We start from the raw sequence: 18,223 nt of genomic DNA, 5'->3' as shown, positions 1-18,223 counted from the left end.
TTTAATTAACGTCCACTTCCCACGAGGCCATGAAACCCAAGGGGGCAGAGACTGCAGAAGTCTGGCATGTGCTACCTGCTGGGCTCGGACCAGGGCCGGGAGCACAGTGTGTGCTCTGGAAACACTTGTCGTATGGATGCAAGTGTCACAGACATGTGTCTCCTTTTACGTGACCCCAAGGCCCTCACAGAAAGTCCCTTGGGCCCCACCTGATGCCTTGGGGCCAGCCACGCCCCGAGAGGGCGTGGAGGGCCTGGGCTGGGCCTCTGGGGACAGTGCCAGCTTGGCCAGGGGATGGGCTTCCTACTGTGCCCCAGAGAAGCTCAGAAACTCAGAAAGCAATGTGGGCAATATGCATGCAGGAGAGGGTGGACGGTGGCAAAGGGGGCTGCACAAAAAGAGGGAAGGCCTGGGGGATGGGGGTGCCCAGGAGCCCAGCCAGCATCATCTGGCTCTCCCTGCACTGAGAAGTAGACCTGGGCCGGATGCCCTGTTGGAGCCGGTGTGTGCTGTGTGAGTGTGTAACAGGATGCAGGCATTGCATTCCAAGCTCTGCCCTCACCCCCTGGAGAAGGCTGGGGCCCCAGACTGCAGGGGTGCCAGTAGCAGTGTCACCGTGTGCTTGTGCAGGGAGACAGGCGGGCAGGCAGGAGGCTCAGCCGAGTGTCAGTGTGTCTCAGCCTGTGTGGGGGTGGCTGTGCGGGGGTGGAGGCCTGCGGCAGGCACCAGAACATGTGCGTGCCTGCTGCTCGGATGGCTTGGAGGGGGAGGAAGGAAAGCCTGTCCCTTTCCCTGTGCCCGTCACCCCCCACCTTGAAGACCTGCCACCTCCAACTTCCTATGCTTGGCTTTTGGCCCCTACACAGGATCTGGTCCCCTACCTTGGCTTTGTCACTGCCTCTCCCTCTGGCCTTGGGCTATTTCTCTCTGGGTGTTGGTTCCATCATCTGGGTTATAAATAGAGAGTGTGGATGGTCCTTCCAGGTCTGATGTTCATGGAGTCTGCAATCTCCCATGTGTGTCCTCCACAGAGGGAAGCTAAAGAGGGCAACGCCTCCTTTGGGGCATTTCAGCATCTGCAGAATTATTCTGATCCCCATTATACAGATGGTAAATTTGGGGTTCACAAAGGACCAGGGATCCACACAAGGGTGGCCCAGAATCATGATTGAGAAGAAGCCTCAGCTCAGGGTTCTCTTACCCATAAGGTCATGGCCCGTCTTCCCTAGGCGTATTCCCCAGAGACAGCGGCAAGAGGGGTCCTCATCCTGAACCATCCCCCCCCACCATATTCAGGGTGCCAGACACCTGCACACCAGCCATTCCACCTTCTCAAGCCTCTGTCTGCTCATCTGTCAGATGGATGAGTAAGCCCTCTGCCTCCCTGAGACAGGAGTGAATGGATGGAGAGGTGCTTCACCGGCCCCCAAGTGAGGTGAGTATGAGCTTATTAGAAGCAAAATGCAAGTGTACCCTTATCTTTGGGTGTTGTGTGGGTGCCCAGGTGTTTTCTCTCCCCAACATTACCCCACTGAGGCTCCTAACAGTTCAGCCAGGGAAGGATGGGATTGTTGAGCACACTTGGCAGATGTTAGAGCTTGTATCCTGTGAGGGATCCTAAGCACCCAGGACCCTGGCCCCCCAGTGTGGGGAGCAGCCTCTAGCCCCCATGTCCCCTACTGATCAGCCTGGCCCAAGCCCAGCTCCTGATACACAGCTGTGGGGGTAAGAGTGGGCAAGGGGCTCTCGTCCATCCCCCTGCCAACCTGGCTGGCCCCTGGAGCCCTCCCTCAGTCCAAACTGCTCCTGAGTCCATTTCAGATCCTAGTTTCCAGAGAAAGAGTGGGCTGTGCTCTCTCTCCAGGCTCCCTCCCTCCCTCTCCCGGTCTCAAGTAATATCTCCTTCGGAGGCTCTTTCTGTACAGCCCAGTGATTACACAGGCTGCTAGAGCAAGTCTCTGCCTCCCTAACCTCTCCTAGAGGCGGGATTCCAAAGCCCAGAGGATGTCAAAGGCTAGAAGAGGCATCCTCCTTCTGTGCCTCCTGGAGCCCAACCCCCTCCCCCGATCCTGGCCTTCCCAGAAGGTAGGCTCTGCTGGGAGCTCTGCCCAGGCCGACCCTGACCACGAAGCTGACATTACTGCAGTCTGCCTCCAAAGGAGCACCTGTGCTCCTCAGGTCTGGGCCTCTATTTCTCTCATCTCCTGGGAGGAGGGAGGATGGGGGTCAGGGAGGAGTGAGTTGAACTAGTCTCTGGGGACTAGGGGACCTGGAATTGAGATCCTAGCTTATCAGTCACATGCTGCATTGGGACCTTTGCCCAGGAGCACCAAAGGCCCTGGAGGCCCCTGCCCAGGGCCCTGACTCCAGACCACACCCCACCCAGCTGGCTGACCGCCAGGTGGGAGAGAGCAGCTTCCATTACATCCGTAGCCCACCCTATCTGGGCTCCTAGGAGGCCTGCAGTCCCAAGCCAGTCCTCACTGAGTGGGGCGCCGGGAAGCACATGCCCTCGCCTCCAGCTAGGCAGCCCAGGGCCCTGCAGAAGGAGGTCCAAAGGCTCCCATGTCCGCTCATAGGGCCAACCCAGCTGCCTCTGCTAGTCACCCTGCCAGTGATCTGAAGCGTCTTCTGGATAAGGAGCCCAGCTTCTGGTTGGTGACCGCAGTGTCGCGGCCGGCAGGGACTGTAGGTCAAGAATGAAAGGCCGGGCCCTGCAGGCATCTTCCTCTCTTCTTCCAGCAGAGGAGGAGTTTGGTCGGGCGCCTCCGATGGAAGGTAAACATGAGGTGGCCTGGCCTTGGGCTTCGGCCTGCCCAGCCTTTGAGGGCAACAATGATTCTAGCAACAGCCCCTGCAGATGGCCCACGAGGTGCCGGGCCATATCTTTATTTGTGCCCCCTTATTCTATCAGCACAGCCATTTTCTATCTCCAGACTACAGGGGGCTGTCATGTGGCCGGTGTCACAGAGCTGTGGATGGTGAGATCCAGAGCGGTGTGCTCCGCCCACCCCTACCTGCCCCACTGGGTGCCTAGCCCCCCTCCTGCTCAGTAATATATACACCCTGGTGTTTCTAACCCAGGCATGGCTTAAAAGAGGCACGGAGCCTCGTTCTCTTTCCAATACAAGTATCGTGAACCTGAAGCCCATCACAGTCTTCCTAATGTCCTGTAAGCTCCTGACACGGCACACGACATTTCATAGGTTTGTACTTTTCTTCTGGAGAATGTAGACGTAGGCTTTCGTCAGATTCCTGGAGGAATATGTGACCTAAAAAGGGTTAGGAGCCCGCATGGTTCTAAAAGGGAGAGGTCTGAAATGGATTAGACGAGGGCTGGCCATGTCTGCCACCCTCGGTTTTCCTCCCATGGCCCCACTAGGGCTCCCCATCCTCTGAAATTCTGCCCCTGGCAGGCAGGGGGTTGAGAAGGCTCCCGAGGGCTCCCCATGCCAAGGTACCCCCACAGCACCCAGTCTTCATGATATTCATCTCCTCTTGGGGCAAAATACCACTTTTATTTTCACTTTAAGTGCCTGAGTCACAGCTCAACTCCATTTCACTGCACCCTGTGACGCAGCCGAGCCTTGGTCATGCCCTGGAAGGCAGATCCCAGCTAATCAGGGACTCCTTGGGCCCCAGTGGGCACCGGAAGCCGGTGGAGAAGCAACCCTGTGCACATTTAGCACACAGCTTCAGTCCTCTGGAGCAGCTCAAAACACACTCAGAAACACAGAAGGTCTGCAGACAAGAGTGGGCCCACGTCTGCCCATGGGTGTGTGTCTGTTCAAGGACCTGGTGCGTACCTGTGGGTGTCAGGATAGCCTGGGATGTGTGTGTGTGTGTGTGTGTGTGCGCGCGTGCGTGCGTGTGTGCAGGCAGCCTACTTGTACACAGCCACAGGCCCACCTCCCACACATATGCAGACACCAGCATGAGCTCACACATGCCTTCACCACCCACACTCCCACCCGAGCCTTTGGCCCAGGCCTCACACGCACACACATAAACCTTCCCCTGTGCGTGGCCCCCTGTCCACACCCAGATGTGCTTGTGTCCAGACTGCAGAGAGGTACTGTTGTGCCTAAGGCCCCCACGGGCATCCTTACACAGACACGGACATTTGCACACCCCCAGACCTCACACACATTCGCCTGCTGGCATGCATAGAGCTCTGCCCTGCCACACTCGGGCACACACAGTGACGCATATTCACACCTTCACCCCCATGCAAATCAGCCTGTGGTATCCCTTGTGCCACCTGCACGCATCCACTCTTGGAGGCCTTCCACAGGAAGTGCACACCAGCACCTCCTCCTGCTGTACACATGTGCACACTTGCATACTCTTGAGTGCACACAAGTGTACCCCAGAGTTGGTCCTTATACCGCACACATCCAGACCGCACCCCAGCATACATCTGCTCACAGGGCCCCTCTCCCCTGCTGCTAGAGCAAGGACCACCCAGGGTGTTGGAGCTGCTTTGCCCAAGGGGCAAACTCTGCCTCCAAACTACACCCCTACCCTGATCCATCCCCCGACCCTCCACAAACCTAGCTGGGGGCATCCAGGGTGTTTCCTGGACACCCCGCAACCTACTGGGCTACCCCAGGGGGGCTTTCCTCCTTCCTCTCTTCCCACCCTTCTCTCCCCACCAGTCATCAGAGGCATAAAATGAGCTCGGGAGCTGGACAACTTTGCCAAGGGACCAGGGCTGGTGGTATACTAGCTGGTGGTAGTGCCTCCTCCAACTTGCCTGACTGCCCCCTCCCCACACTCCAGCACCCGGGAAGCCTCACCAGTCCCTCCGTTATTAACCCCTGCTGTCCCGATGCCTTCACTCCAAAAGGAGTTGGGAGGAGGTGGGTGGGGAGGGGATGCGCTTTGGGGGAGAAGTTGGCCACTCTGCCCTGTAGCCATTGGTGCCTAAAGTCAGGAAGGACTGCCTGAGAGCTGGGGAACTCTTTCCCATTAGAGGTGTCCAAGTAAAGGCCAGATGAATACCTCGAGAGAAAGTCAGCAGCCTGGACTTAGCTGACTGGGAAGATCTCTTTTTAACCCTGAGTTTCTAAAAATCTGTGTGTGCCCAGTCATATGCACTCGTGTGTGCCTTCATGCGTGCACTGGCATGCACCGTCAACCTTTCACCTTTACACACACACTCGCCCAGCTGGCCTTGACACATCTGTGCACCTGCAAACATGCCTCCACGCAGCTCTGGGCACTCTGCACAGGCAAGCATCCCCAAACACACGCAGACTTCCTCCCTGTATGTGCACGGGGAAGCACGCAGGTGCACACCCTCCCCCCATGATGCTGACCCCCTGCACCCTCTAGAACTCTCTGAGGTGCAACTCACTTTCCCAGTTCCTCGAAGAGCTGGTACTCTTCCGTGAAGCGGGTGCAGGTGATGGTGGCCATCCTGGCGTTCGGCGGGCAGGCGAGGCTTGCGGCTGGAGGACCAGGACTGGGGCTCTGCGACTCGGCGTCCGCAACTAGGGACCACTTGCCTGCCTGTGCTGCCGAGCGCGAACCAAGAACCAGCTTGACTGACGAGCCCGGGGCTTCTGAGCAGGGCACTGTGGCTGCTCACAGCCTCGCGAGCCTTCGTCAGCATCCAGGTCCCCATGGCAACCACCTCCGAAACGCCCTGTTCCCGTTGCCCCGGTAACTGCCTCTCCAACACCTGCCTGCCTTCCACTGCGAAACCTGCTCCCGGACGCCCTGGCCTGAACCACACAGAACGCTGCAGGCCTGTGTGGGCCCAGGGCAGGGGACTCGGCACCCCCGAGGTGATGGTCTGAGGGAGGGGTCCAGAGAGGGGGAGAAGAGCAAACTTAATCCACAAGTGATCTTCTCTCTTCCCACCTCCCCCCACTCCAACTGTGGGTCCCTTGTAGCAGACAGGATGGGATTAAGTGGGGCAAAAAGGCAGTTGCCATGGTAACGGCTAGTGGGTGCCACATTCTGGGATGGTCCCCAGGAAAGACAGGATACAGTTACCCTGGCAACTTCATCTCCTCTGGAGAGACAGGTATTGCCCCGTTGCCTTGGCAACAGCCGGGTTCTAGGGTTTACAGGAAGCGATGGCTAATTCATTGGGATCTCTCTCCCAGTGGATCACTGTAGTCTGTAGCTATCTCTCTGCTCCCCTCTATATTTTGTTTGGGCCTCTGCCTGTCTTCCTCATTTGCTCTCTTTCTCTGCTACCCTGTCCATCACACTGGCACTCTAGCTTGGGGGACAAGTGCAGAGGAGACATCCAGACTCTGGAGGGGACAGCCCTGCCTGCCCGCTCATCCCCACCCCCCTCCTCCACCCCATCTTCCCAGTGGGACCATGGAGATCTGGTCTTCTGGGGCTCATGTCCCAGTTTCTGCTTGTACTTCAAGTCAAGGTGAAAGAGGAGGAGGCAGGCAGTGGGGAGGTAGGCATGGCCTGGCATGGAAGGGAGTGGTCACGGGCCTGCCCTGAAATCCTCATTCCCTTTTCCTCATTCTCATTTTCCCTGCCAAGTTTGGTTCTTCAAGGCAGCAGCCAGATATGTGGCCTCAGGATCACACCCAAGCCCTGGGGCTTTAGGAAGGAAAAGGACGGGTGTTAAGGATCTGAGTTCAACTCCTGCTCTGACATTTATTAGCTGTGTGACCCTGGGAAAGTCACTGCCCCTCTCTGAGCCTCCGGTGCTCTTTCTAGAAAACAGAACAAGACTGCCACTGCAGAGGAAGGCGGTGAAGAAGGAGTGGGCTAAGGGCTGTGGAAGCCTTTGGGAAGTATGTAAACATGAGGCCTCTCTCTTTTTAGTTTCTGGAAGAGGAAAAGAAAGGTCTAAAGCAGGACCATGACCACCCCCATCACTAGCTTGGACTTAGAATTTCACACCCACCTCCTCCACTCAAGCTCATTTCACAGCACACCAGGCCGAGGTCTCATGCCAACACTTGCCCACAGTGAGCATAGGTCGGATAAAAGGATCCAGGATCCAAACCCTCGTTTCTACCCCACCCCTCGGAGCCTCCACCTTGCCTTACCAGTCACCTCGCTTGCTGGATACATTGTCGGCTCGTCGGTCATCCCCAGCCCCAGCAGGTCCCTGACTCACTACCTTAGGTCCAGGGGCCCCAGGACACACCGGGTCCCCCCTCCCACAATTCTGCCCCTCTTCTGGGAGTTGGGGGTGGGAGAGAATGATGGGGTTAGCTCCCTGATGCAGCAACTTCTTCCCAGGAAGGGAAGGATGGGAGGGAGGCCAAGGGGAAGGAGGGGAGGCGAGCTAGGGAGGAGGGGTAATGGCTTAGCCACTAATTGCACCATTACCACCTTCAGAAAAAGGAAAAACCACTCCGTTTTGTTTCTGCGCACAATACGCTTCCCGCTCCTGCCGCCAACGTTGCAATTCAGCAGCAGAGAAGAGAGGCCTTTGCTTGGGGGCGCACAGCTGGTGGGAGCAGGCTGGGCACGGAACACCACTAGAGGCAAGAGAGGCAGATGCGGGGAAGTGGGGGAAGGACCGCACCCCTACCTCCCAGCCCAGACCCTCTAGCCCTCCCCGGGAGACGGCTCCCACTCGTGAAGGCTCTGCAACAGCCCTTAGGGACCACTGAAGTGCCCTCAGTCATTGTCCAGGGGAGAGGAGAGGAACTCCATGATCTATAGGCTGTGTGACTTTGGATGAGCAGCCTACCTTCTCTGTGCCTCAGTTTCCTCATCTTCAAAATAGAGTTCATAATGTTCCCTACCTGCAGGGCTATTTAAGGATTAAATGAGATGGGCAGAGGAGTACAAGAGCTGTCACACTGTATGCGCCCATAGATGGGAAATTATTATTATGACGAGACGCAGAAGCCCCTCCCTCCTCACACCGCTCTGTTTGGGTCGGGGAAGCACACGCCACTATCCTTTAGTCCTAGCACTTTGTGGTGCGGTTCTCTGAATCCCCATGGGAGTTGAGCTCATGGTTTGAGCATCACCCTGGCCTAGCCTGGTTTGCAGCCTTTTGCCAGGAGAACAAAGGACTAGAACAAAGAGGCTAGGAGAGGGCTCACATGCCCTCCTCTAGCTCACAGGAGCCAACTTAGCTTAATGGGACTTTAGAAATTAACACATAAAACAAATATCAAATGTGCTGTGAGGCTGTATTAATGGAAGTCTGAAGTTCTGAATGAAGGAGGTGATAGTCCTGCTCTGCCTGGGCTTGACCACCCAGTTTCCTGGCTCGCCCCATCCCCAGTCCCCAGTGATGAAGTGAAACAAGTTCAGAAGAGGGCGGAGCACCTGGCGGGAGGTTGGGAGGTGGTACCACTAGGTCACAGGAAGAGTCAGGGGGACAAGAGGAAGAGGCTAGGGCTGGCTCTCTCCCTGTCTCTGACAAGGACTATGGAGATGGCCTGTGTGGATTCAGGGGGCAGGAGCAACCTGGACCCCCACCGCCCTGTCACCCCCTCACCCTGTCTGTCTGTCCTTCCCTACCTCTGTCTCCCCTTTCAGCTCTCCTTCCTCCTCCCCGTTTTCTCTTTCTCTCCTTTCCCCATTTTCTTTCTTCCCTCCCTTGAGCCCTTTCTTCTCAGTCCTCCCTATCTTTCTTGCTCCTTTTCACATCCTTTCTTGTTTCCACTTCCCTCCCTCCCACCTCCTGGGCTCCGTACCTCGTTTCCCTCTCGGGCCAGCCTGGCCCAGACCCTATGCATGCTGGGGGACGTCCAGGCCCTGGTGGCAGAGAGATGGATGGAGAGGAGGAAGAAGACAAAAGGTCTCCTTGGCCATTCTCATACACACCCTGCCCTCGCGTGCCCCGAACCCTGCAGAGCTTAGCTCAGGGGTGCGGGCCCTGCCTCAGACAGGCACCCCGTGTGGAGGGTAACTGCCACACTGCGAGACAGCTAATTCACTGCCTTCCCCGTGCCCGTGAGGCCGGCAGCTGGGCCTGCTGGTGGTGGGCAGTGAGGAGCCAGGCCTGCCTCTGTGCCGTGGAGAGAATGAGCCAATGATTGCGATGGGGGGACTGTTCCTGCCAGACCTCCACTTCCCAGGGCCGTGGCAGGCATGAGAGCTAGCACATGTGCTCCGTCTCAAGAGCTGGCCCGAGTGCTAAGGGCTGGTGGCCAGGGGCGGGAGCCTGAGAGGTCACTGAGCACAGTTGTGACATGCTAAGATAAAGAACCTGAATGTGAACACAAACTATACCCCAGGTATATGGGATGGGAGGGAAACACCCTGGGATGAAGGCCAAGTTCTTGGCCCACAGCAGAGGCGGGGAGGGATGGAGGGGAAGCTCAGAGCCCCGGAAGCACTGTGACAGCCCTACTGTCATCCCACACTCCGCAGCCCACACACAGACTCTCATGTACATGCCGGGGGGCCGCGCGGTCCTGCAGGGCCTGGGAGATGCCACAGAAAACGTGCCATCTGAAGGGTCCCCACGAGGCCTGTCCCACTAAGGGCAGTGAGCATGGGGGGGCAGACTCGGCAGAAAGTGGGCCAAGAGAGAAATGATCCAGCCGAGGGTCCAGTTGGAGGGTGATGTGGTTAATTAACGGCAGTGATGATGCCAGGCTTCCACTGTGGAGAGAGTGAGGGTTCAGGGAACATCACGGTCCTCTGAGGGGTCCCACATAGGAGGCAGTGATTGCAGAGCAGAGGGAAGCAGGGAGCTAAGGGACAGAGGACAATGGCTGCTGAGCCAATGTCCGCACAGCACAGCCTGTAGTTAGAGGATCCAAGTTCAAGTCCAGCTGTTGGCTAGGTATGCTTATGGCAGGGGCCTCCACTTCTTCCTGAGAAATACAGGGACAAGCTGTTCCTTCACAGACTCCAAAAATATGAAAAATAGTTATTTCCGCTTTAGAGCCAGGCCCGTGCTAAAGCATACTGGACAAGTTATACCTCACCACAGATATCCGTGAGAGGTACAGTCATTGCCTAGTCATTGCAGAGATGTGGCGTGACTTACCCACGTAGGGTCTGTGTGACCTCTGCACCCCTGCCCTGTGTCCTTCGACCTACATGAGGGCTGAAAGGGCCCTGATGGAGCCCATGCCCCACATAGATGGAGACCAAGGCCCAGAGAAAGGAAGAGGCTGCTTCCTCCCTCAGTAGCAGAAGTCAGGGGCAGAGTGAGGACATAATCCAGAATTTCAGATTCCCAGGACAGTGCTCCTTCCCTTGCCCTGGCTCTGCCCTCCCTCTTTCTGCCACTGCAGGGCTGCTCACCTACGTCCCAAGGTAGCCATTAGGTACCAAGCGAGAGGAGAGAGAATACAGCCAAAGCCCAGGGTGGGGTTCAGAGCCCTGTCTCTCTAGCCAGGTCCAGAGCTCCCTCTTGGTTCCTGGAAGATTAGTCATCCCTGCCCAGGACTCCACAGACAGGCAGGGCCCAGCTTGGACAGGGACACCCCTGGCTCTAATCTAGGAGGCAGATCTCCTGCCATGTGGTCCAGCCAAAGGGGAAGTAGAGAGTCTGTCTGGCATCTCTGGGCTCCACGCCCTCAGATCTGTTACCCAAGGGGCCACAGCTGCCTCTGGTCTCCCACCCACCACTCCCCACCAGGTGGTCCAAACATCTGCCTAGCAGTGCCAGTCAGGGGCCTGATACAGAGTCCAGACCCAGGTACTCGGCTGAAGGGAACTCAGGGACCACAGGAGATAGGAGAAGACAGGCAGGAGCCATGCTGTCCCCTGGGCGGAGCAGATACCACAGCCAGGAGGCAGAGCCTCCCCTCCCAATGCTCTAGTCCTGGTGGCTCCTTACCCCAGTATCTTCCACCTATCCCAGCCCTGGGGCAACTGGCAGAGCCTTGGTTAGGCAGGCTGGGGGACTGCTGGGCTTGAGGGGGGCTTCTGGGATGTCTGCTGGGCTCTGGGTTAGGTAGGACCCTGAGCCAGGCAAGCTCTAGGCCGGGCTTGAGGTCACACCAAGCTTCCTTCTCAGGGCATGGGGGGCAGCGGGGCAGGTGCCAGCCTCTTGCCTCAGCTGGACTCTCTCTGTTTGAGGCCAGGTTATCATAGGAGGGTAGGCCTTGGTGTCTAAGGATAAAGGGCCTTTTATGGTCCCTGCTCGTATGGCATAAAGGAAGCAGGGTTGGAGTTGGAGGAGAGGTCACTTAAGGCAGGGTCAAGTCTGCAGGCCTGGGAGAGGCCTCCATTCAACTGCTACAGGCCTGGAGCTGCCGGAAGCCCTGGCTCCATGCCACTCTGGAAGGGCACAACCCAGACAGCTGGGAGAAGCATCCAGAAGTGCCAGAGAATCCTAGGTAATGGGCAGACTATGAACAAGCCATCTGTGGGATATGCTAAGCCTAGGACACCATCTTCTTTAGAGTCTCCCTCCTGAGCAGGCAGAGGTGCTCGGGGTGGTCGGAATCCAGAGGCTTCAGCCAGTCCTGGCCCCTGCCCCATGTAGCCCAGGCATTGACACCCTAGAGACACAGACAGCTCCAGCTGGAGGGGCAGAGGAAGGGGCCCGGAACATGGGTGGTCACCTCCATCCTGCAGCCCCAGGCCAGACTCTCACTCCTGGGCTCAGCTCCCTCTGCAAAGGGGATGCAGCTCTGGAACCAGTGCCCAAACCCCCTCCGCTGCACCGCACCCACCCCACCCCTCCCGTCCTGCTCATCCACAAGCTGACGAGTCCTAACAGGCCTCCTTTGCCAGTGACAAAAATAACTATTTTCAAAATTCACAGCAGGGCTTTCGCCTACACATGCTGCACCGACTGGAACCTGGAGGGAGATATGCAGAACGCAGTGTGCGCATGGAGATGCACTCCACAGCGAGCAGGCTCTGAACCCCCCACGCCCCTCCTCCCACCCCTAGGCCCATGCCCTCCAGCACACACCCACAGGGCCGTCCAGGATGACCAGGGAGGAGGGGCTCCTAAAGCATCCATTGGACACAGGGGGACACTGAGGTCCGGAGAGGGTCCAGGAGTTGCCAGAGGTCACGCGGTGGATCTGTGGCAGGACCGGGCCAGAACGCATACATTCTGCTTCCTGGCCAGGCTGCCCACCTCCTCTCCCACTAGCTTGGTCAATGGTGAGCTCACATGTGCCCTGGGGATGCATGTGTGCACTGCACCACCCCCTGCCCTGACGTGTTTGCAGACAGCACTGCACCTGGTTTCCAGGTTACTGCATTTTAATCAAGTGCATGGGCTCCTCCACAACCATTACCTTGGCCAGTTCTCTACGACCCTGTGAGGTAGGCAGAGCTCTGGCTAGTATCCCCGATTTGCAGATGGGGAAACTGAGGCCCACAGGTGAAGGAGTGGGCCCAGGGTCAAAAAAGCACCCAAGCGTCCTGACTATTGGTTCAGGGGCTTTTTTCACAGCTGTTTCCATCACTCTTGATCCTGCAGCAGCTAACAGCCAGGCCGACCCTCTGGGCCAGAGGGAGAGCTTTCTGCCACAGCCCACAGCACCAGTGTGGCCCCAGGGCTGGCCCTAGCCATGTGAAGACCCGGAAAGTCGGCTGCCAGCCCAGCCCCCACCCTCAGCATCAGAGGATCCCTTCGGAGAGTGGCCAGATCACCATACCTCAGCTGGGGTCCAGGCCTCGAGCTGCCTCCATGTGGCCCCTCACCCAAGCAGTACCACAGAGGTGCAGGGTCCAAGGGCAAGCTTTTAAATGAGATGGGAGGTGGCACGGTCAACGGCAACTCCACCATGGCCCCAGGCCCCAGGTTCACACCACAGAGCCACAAAATCATCAGAATTCATTTACAGATGAGGAAACTGAGGCCCAGAGAGCTCATGCAGGCCACTTGAGGTCACAGAGCAAATCAGTGGAGAGGCAGGATTGGAATCTAGTTTATTCTTCCCCAAGCCAAGCCCTGCATCCTTCAACTGAGGGGCTCTAAGCCCTCTTTTTCCCTGCAGATGGGGACTTGACCTCAGGCCCCTCCCTGGGGAGGGACACGGCCAGTTTTGAATGGGGAAGTACATCTAGAGGGACAGAGATCCTCACCTCCCCCCCGCAGGCCCCATCAGATCCGCTGTGACATCAGCCTGGTGTTGAGTTTACGAAAAAAGGATCGCAGCTTGCAAATCTTGCATTTTTTCTTGTGGCGCCCTCGTGAGAAGCTTCGAGCCCTGCCTGCCTCTTCCTCCTCTTCCTCCTCTTCCTCCTCACTGGCCCAGGGCCCCCAAGCACCCCCATTAAAGTCAGGGTGGGCCCGAGGATTCTCAGCGGGGTAGCGCACAGGGATGGCTGTGCGGTTATAGTCCGCCAGACGGGCCAGCAGGGCACGGACCACATCAGGCCGCTGGCCCGCCAGGTCCTCCCGTTCATAGGGGTCAGCGCTGATATTGAAGAGCCACACTGCCTGGCGGGCACTGGCCATGCGCTCCAGGTTCCACCAGCTGCCGGGGAAGGCGGCCAGTGTCTGCGGTGGGATCCAGTCACCATAGCCGGGGTCGCCTGTTAGCAGCTTCCACTCGCCCACGCGGATGGCGGCCTGCACGGCAGTGTTCCAGATGCCGAAGCCGGCCTCCAGGGAGCCGTGCCGGGCATGGTTGTAGAGCGGGTCGATGTTGTGCAGGATCTCTGTGCGCGGCGAAGCCCGGCCCTCACTGATGGCCGGCCACACATCATAGCCATCCAGCCCGTCAGCCGCCGAGGCACTGCCACCGGCCAGACCCACCAGGGTCGGGTACCAGTCAGTGATGTGCACCAGCGCCCGGCTGGTCCGGCGCTTCCGCTTGAGCAAGGGGCTGTGGACGAAGCCCAGGCCGCGCACCCCACCTTCCCAGTAAGTGCCCTTGCGTCCCCGCAGTGGCCAGTTGCTGCCCCCTGAGAAGGTCTGGCCACCATTGTCACTGGAGAAGATGATGACACTGTTGTTGTAGAAACCATAGCGCTTGAGGGCCCAGGTGATGTTGCGCACAGCCTCATCCATGCAGGTGACCATGGCCGCGTACTTCCGCCGGGCCACGTTGCCCATGGTGCGGTAGCGGTATAGGTACTCACGAGGGGACTGTAGGGGCGTGTGCACTGCCTGGAAGGCCACGTAGAGAAAGAGGGGCTGCCGGGGGCTGTGTCTGGCTAGGATGTGGCTGACGCGCTGGGCGTAGAGCAGAGTGGAATACTGGCCGCTGAGCCCCCAGGCCACGCTCTCGCCCTCGTGCAGGTCAAAGCCGCACACCCCCGGCCCGTCGCAGTTGTCATAGGTGTAGTAGTCCACATTGCCCGTGAGCGAGCCCAGGAAGGTGTCGAAGCCACGGCGGGTGGGCAGGCACTCCTTCCGGTAGAAGCCCAGGTGCCACTTGCCCACCATGTGGGTAGAGTACCCTGCCTCCTGCAACTTCTGGGGCAGCGTCACCTGGTCCAGGGGCAGGCAGTTGGGCTGCCGAGGGCGGATGATGGAGTGCTGAAGTCCCGTATGGATCTGGTACCTGGTGGAAGGAGGGGAGGGCAAAGAAGTCCCAGGTGAACTCAGACCACTGCTCTGGCCCACTGGCCCCCAGTTCTCACCCAGAGGGGGGCTCCGGTCCCAGCGCTTCCGGCAAACATACAGCAGGTACTATCTGATGGGAGAAGCACTTCAAATGCATCATCTCACTGAATCCTCAAAATCAGCTGAGCGTCTATTATTGTCATTTTGCAGATGAGGAAATTGAAGGTCAAAATGGTTAAACCGCTTGCCCAGCATCACACAGCTAGGAAGCCGGGGAACTTAAGAGTTGAATCCAGGTTAATCACAACAAAAGGACAGCAGCTAATGCCAAGCATTCCCCGTGTGCTCAGCATTGCACTCAGCCCCTTATATAAATTATCTCACCAAATCCCCACTAACCTAGGGGGTGCATGCATATCATTATTATTCCCATTTTTCAAGTTAGGAAACTGAGGCTCAGTAAATTAAGTCACTTGCCCGGTGACTCAAACAACTTGTAACTGGACTTGGGATCTGTATCCCGGGAAGTCTTCAGAAACTTCAGAATCCTGGAGCTCTAAGCCTCTACTTTGCTCTAGGGCCTAGTGTAAGTCCTGTCTTATCAGGAAAAGTCCTACTCACTCTTCAAAGCCCAGCCCAAATGTCACCCCTTCTGTAAAGTCTCCCATAACTCTCTCCAAGAATGAGTCACTTTTGCTTCTGGGTTAACATTTAATACACATTATCACTGTCCTACCTGACCGTAGGATTCTACTCAGTTGTACATGCTCTTGGGCCCAATCATCTGTAACTGGGTTGTCCTTTACTCAATTTTGTGTTCTTGGCACTCAGGTGGTGTTTAAAGGACACTCAATTACTTATGGAATGAATGAATGAATGAATGAATGAATGATGGCACTCAGAGGATTTTAGAGCCAGAAAAGACCCAAGTCACTTCTAGTGATTTACCTCATCTTAAAAACACAGTTCCAGAGGAGGGAAGGACCTTGCCCAAGGTCATTCTGTGGTCGGGGGCAAAGCCAGGACTTGAACACAAATCCAAGCCAAGTCCAAGCACAGGCTCTCTTCCAGCAAACTAGGCTGCCATGTCTCCTCCCCCATGGTGGTCTCAGTTTCCTCATCTATAGGGGAGAGGTGGGTTGAATGGGAGATTTCTGAAAACCTTTCGGTTCCCAGATTTTATGAGGCCCGTTCTCATGTGCCTGCCCATAAGTTCATGTGGCCCCTGGATCCGGTCATTCACACAGGCTAATGCTGTGAGCCAGGAATGAACAGTGAGCAGAATCCTATATTCCTCATTTATTCATTCAAATCCCTTCTGTGGTCAAGGCCCCCGTGTGATCTGCTTGGGGTGTCCTGCCTTTACTCAAGTCTTAAAAGTCCCAGAGTAAATAAAGAGCCTGGAATGTCACTAGGGTCTTAGAATCCCACACCTTTTTCTCACCCCAGGGGAATCCAAGTTAAGCCAACACCTGAAAGCCTGACACCTTTAACGCAAGCACTAGGGTGAGCTTTCCTGTTTTTAGTCTCCTTAACTTAAAGCTGTTATTGGTGTTAGCTATCATTAGCTATGATTGCCATTTTTAACACTATCTGCCACACACATTATTTCATTTAATCCTCATTAAAAAAAACCTACAAGACTATTATTATCCTCATTCTACAGATGATGAACTGGGGCTCTCCAAAGCACAGCCGAAGCCCAACTGCAGACAGCTAGCAAGCAGTTGTCCCGAGCTTTGAACACGGGTCTGCACAATTCGTGCTGAAAACCTCTCAGTCAAACTCATGAACGATTTCACTGAACAGAGGCAGTATCGTAGGGCCCAGTCACAGCCGAGAGCCCCTTCAGAGTGCTGGGCACCACAGAGCGCCGGTCTGTAAAGTGGGTGGGCCAGCTCAGAGTCGCCAAAGCTCGTCTGTATGTGAGTAACACGAGAGACGCTGGCTGTCTCCAGCTTCGCCAAACACGGCTGGGTGGACGAACAAACACTAATGAGAGTAGTCAGCATCGGTCTGACGGAGCCAGCTGTGGGGGGCGGGGGGAGCGGAGGGCAGGCGCTGCCCGGCCACACTCAGCTAACTTCACAGATCAGGGGGTTGGAACGGTGCCCTGATGGCTGCTCATTCCCCTGCTTACACCAAAAGTCACCGCTCCAGGGAGAGAGAAACGCCAACTTGTGCACAGTTCTCGGGAATGCAGGTTCTTCCTCTTCTAGAGGGGCGGCAACATTTGGGCTTCACCACCACCATGACCACTGACACCCCCGCACACAGCACATACACCAGCCCCTCGCCCTCTTCTCCGATTCTCTTTCTGTTCCTGGAGCTAAATTCGGAGTGCCCGAGCGAGGGAAGAAAAGGCACCTCTTTGACTCTCAGCTCTGGGACCCCTGCCAACCACCTGGCCTCTCAGCCCCCTCTCCTACTGACCCTACTGACTATAGGCACGAATTGGGCCCTCCCTGACTCCATGCCTCAGTTTCTCCCCACCCAAAAACAGAGAGAGCAAGGCTCTGGTTCCTGAGATCATACTCATGGCTTTTGGGTGGAACTTGGGAGAAGGCATGCCTTGGACCCTATCCAAGGAGGATTAGCTTCAGCCTTGCCAAGGGATTTTCTCCTAAGTGGCCAGAGTTTGCCTTCCACACCCCCACCTCCTGTGTCCCTGCTCTTTTAGTCCTGTAATCCTGACTCCTTGCCCATGGACAACTCCTTACGGAGAAAGCAACACGTCTCCTTGGGACTTCCAGCCAATTTAGAAGGACTTTGCAGATGAAAACACAGAGGTTTGGAGAAATGAAGTAACTAGCCTAAGGTTCCATATGTCATGGCATCCTGTGTCCTTCTGCTGCCCCTATTCGTCCCCTGGCTTCCTCTCCACACAGCCATCAGACGGTTTGGGAATATTTATCGCCAGCCAAGCAGGTTACACACAACTCATTCCATCGTCACTCTTTCACATAAACACCGCTCTTCACTCCGCTTATAAACAGACAAGAAGCTGGAGGCTTTAAGAAGGGAAAAGACTCGCTCGTGGCCTCAGGGTCTGTGTACAGAAGTGGCATTAGAACCTAAGTGTCAGAGACTGCCATGTTCCTCCAACAAAGGGATGACCAGATGTCTCCTTTACATGGTGTGTCATATGTGTCCTAGAACATCAGAGGGAGGAGACCTCAAAGATGATCCAATCCGCTCCTCGGACGATTGGTGAAACGGAGGCCCAGAGGGTAAAGGACATAACTAACGATCACACAGGCAACTGGAGACAGTCGTGTCTGAAGGTCTCAGAACTGGCCCTGAGTCCTGGTTTCTCAGGTCCCAGAGTAGAGGGGACTGAGAACGCACAGGAAATCTCCAGACCGGATTCATTTGGGGCTTGCACGAGCGCCCTAACAGCCTGGGTCATGCCTACCTGCCAGTGAGAAGTTGGCTCCGCGAAGGCGTGCAGATGGGCTGGATGTAATAATTCTCCAACTTGACACCCTCAGCTGCCAGCCGGTCCAGCGTAGGGGTCTCGATATCTGAGCCATGGTAGCCCACGTCGTGGTAGCCCTGGTCGTCGGTGAGGATGAAGATGATATGGGGAGGCTGGGGTGGAGCGGCCGAGAGCTGCTCCCCTCCCGCCTCCCCGGGCCCGTCGGCCACCAGGCTCGGTTTGGCCCAGTCCCAGGACAGGTAGCCGAAGCTAAGCAGGCTGACCAGCGAGAGGCCAGTGAGGGCGTGCATCGCCATGCCGGCTCGCGCGTCCCGGCGCACAGGGTTCCCGGGGCCTCACCGCCTCGCGCGCCCAGGGCGCACGGCCCGCACGCCCGCTGGCTGGCCGGCCTGGAC

General features: G+C 56.9%; 2 protein-coding genes across 6 annotated transcripts in view; both read right to left on the bottom strand.

Moving 5' to 3' along the window:
- CAMK2A (calcium/calmodulin dependent protein kinase II alpha) overlaps positions 1-5,599 on the bottom strand; it is a 63,090-nt gene extending 57,491 nt beyond the window's left edge. For 3 of the 5 annotated variants that reach the window (XM_029943056.1, XM_029943057.1, XM_029943059.1), the window contains exon 1: positions 5,360-5,598. In XM_029943056.1, the coding sequence (XP_029798916.1) occupies positions 5,360-5,421 (62 nt within the window). In that variant the 5' untranslated portion in view covers positions 5,422-5,598. Of the gene's footprint in view, positions 1-5,359 lie in introns of all 5 variants that reach the window. The other 2 variants (XM_029943055.1, XM_029943058.1) reach the window with 2 other exon arrangements.
- Positions 5,600-12,786: 7,187 nt separating this feature from the next.
- ARSI (arylsulfatase family member I) lies at positions 12,787-18,205 on the bottom strand. The gene is made up of 2 exons (XM_029941443.1): positions 17,805-18,205; positions 12,787-14,387 (listed from the first exon to the last, which is right to left on the bottom strand). The coding sequence occupies exons 1-2, from the start codon at positions 18,122-18,124 to the stop codon at positions 12,980-12,982; spliced, it is 1,728 nt and encodes a 575-aa protein (XP_029797303.1). The 5' UTR covers positions 18,125-18,205; the 3' UTR covers positions 12,787-12,979.
- Positions 18,206-18,223: the final 18 nt, after the last annotated feature.

Source organism: Suricata suricatta, chromosome 6 (assembly GCF_006229205.1).
Source record: "Suricata suricatta isolate VVHF042 chromosome 6, meerkat_22Aug2017_6uvM2_HiC, whole genome shotgun sequence".
Lineage (NCBI taxonomy): Eukaryota > Metazoa > Chordata > Mammalia > Carnivora > Herpestidae > Suricata > Suricata suricatta.
This window is presented reverse-complemented; position numbering and strand designations above follow the sequence as displayed.

Excerpts from the sequence above, each read along its gene's own strand:
- ARSI (XM_029941443.1), bottom strand. The coding sequence starts at position 18,124 with ATGGCGATGCACGCCCTCACTGGCCTCTCGCTGGTCAGCCTGCTTAGC. Across the intron at positions 14,388-17,804 it reads AGCCAACTTCTCACTGGCAG|GTACCAGATCCATACGGGAC; the intron begins GTAGGCATGACC and ends TCCTTCCACCAG.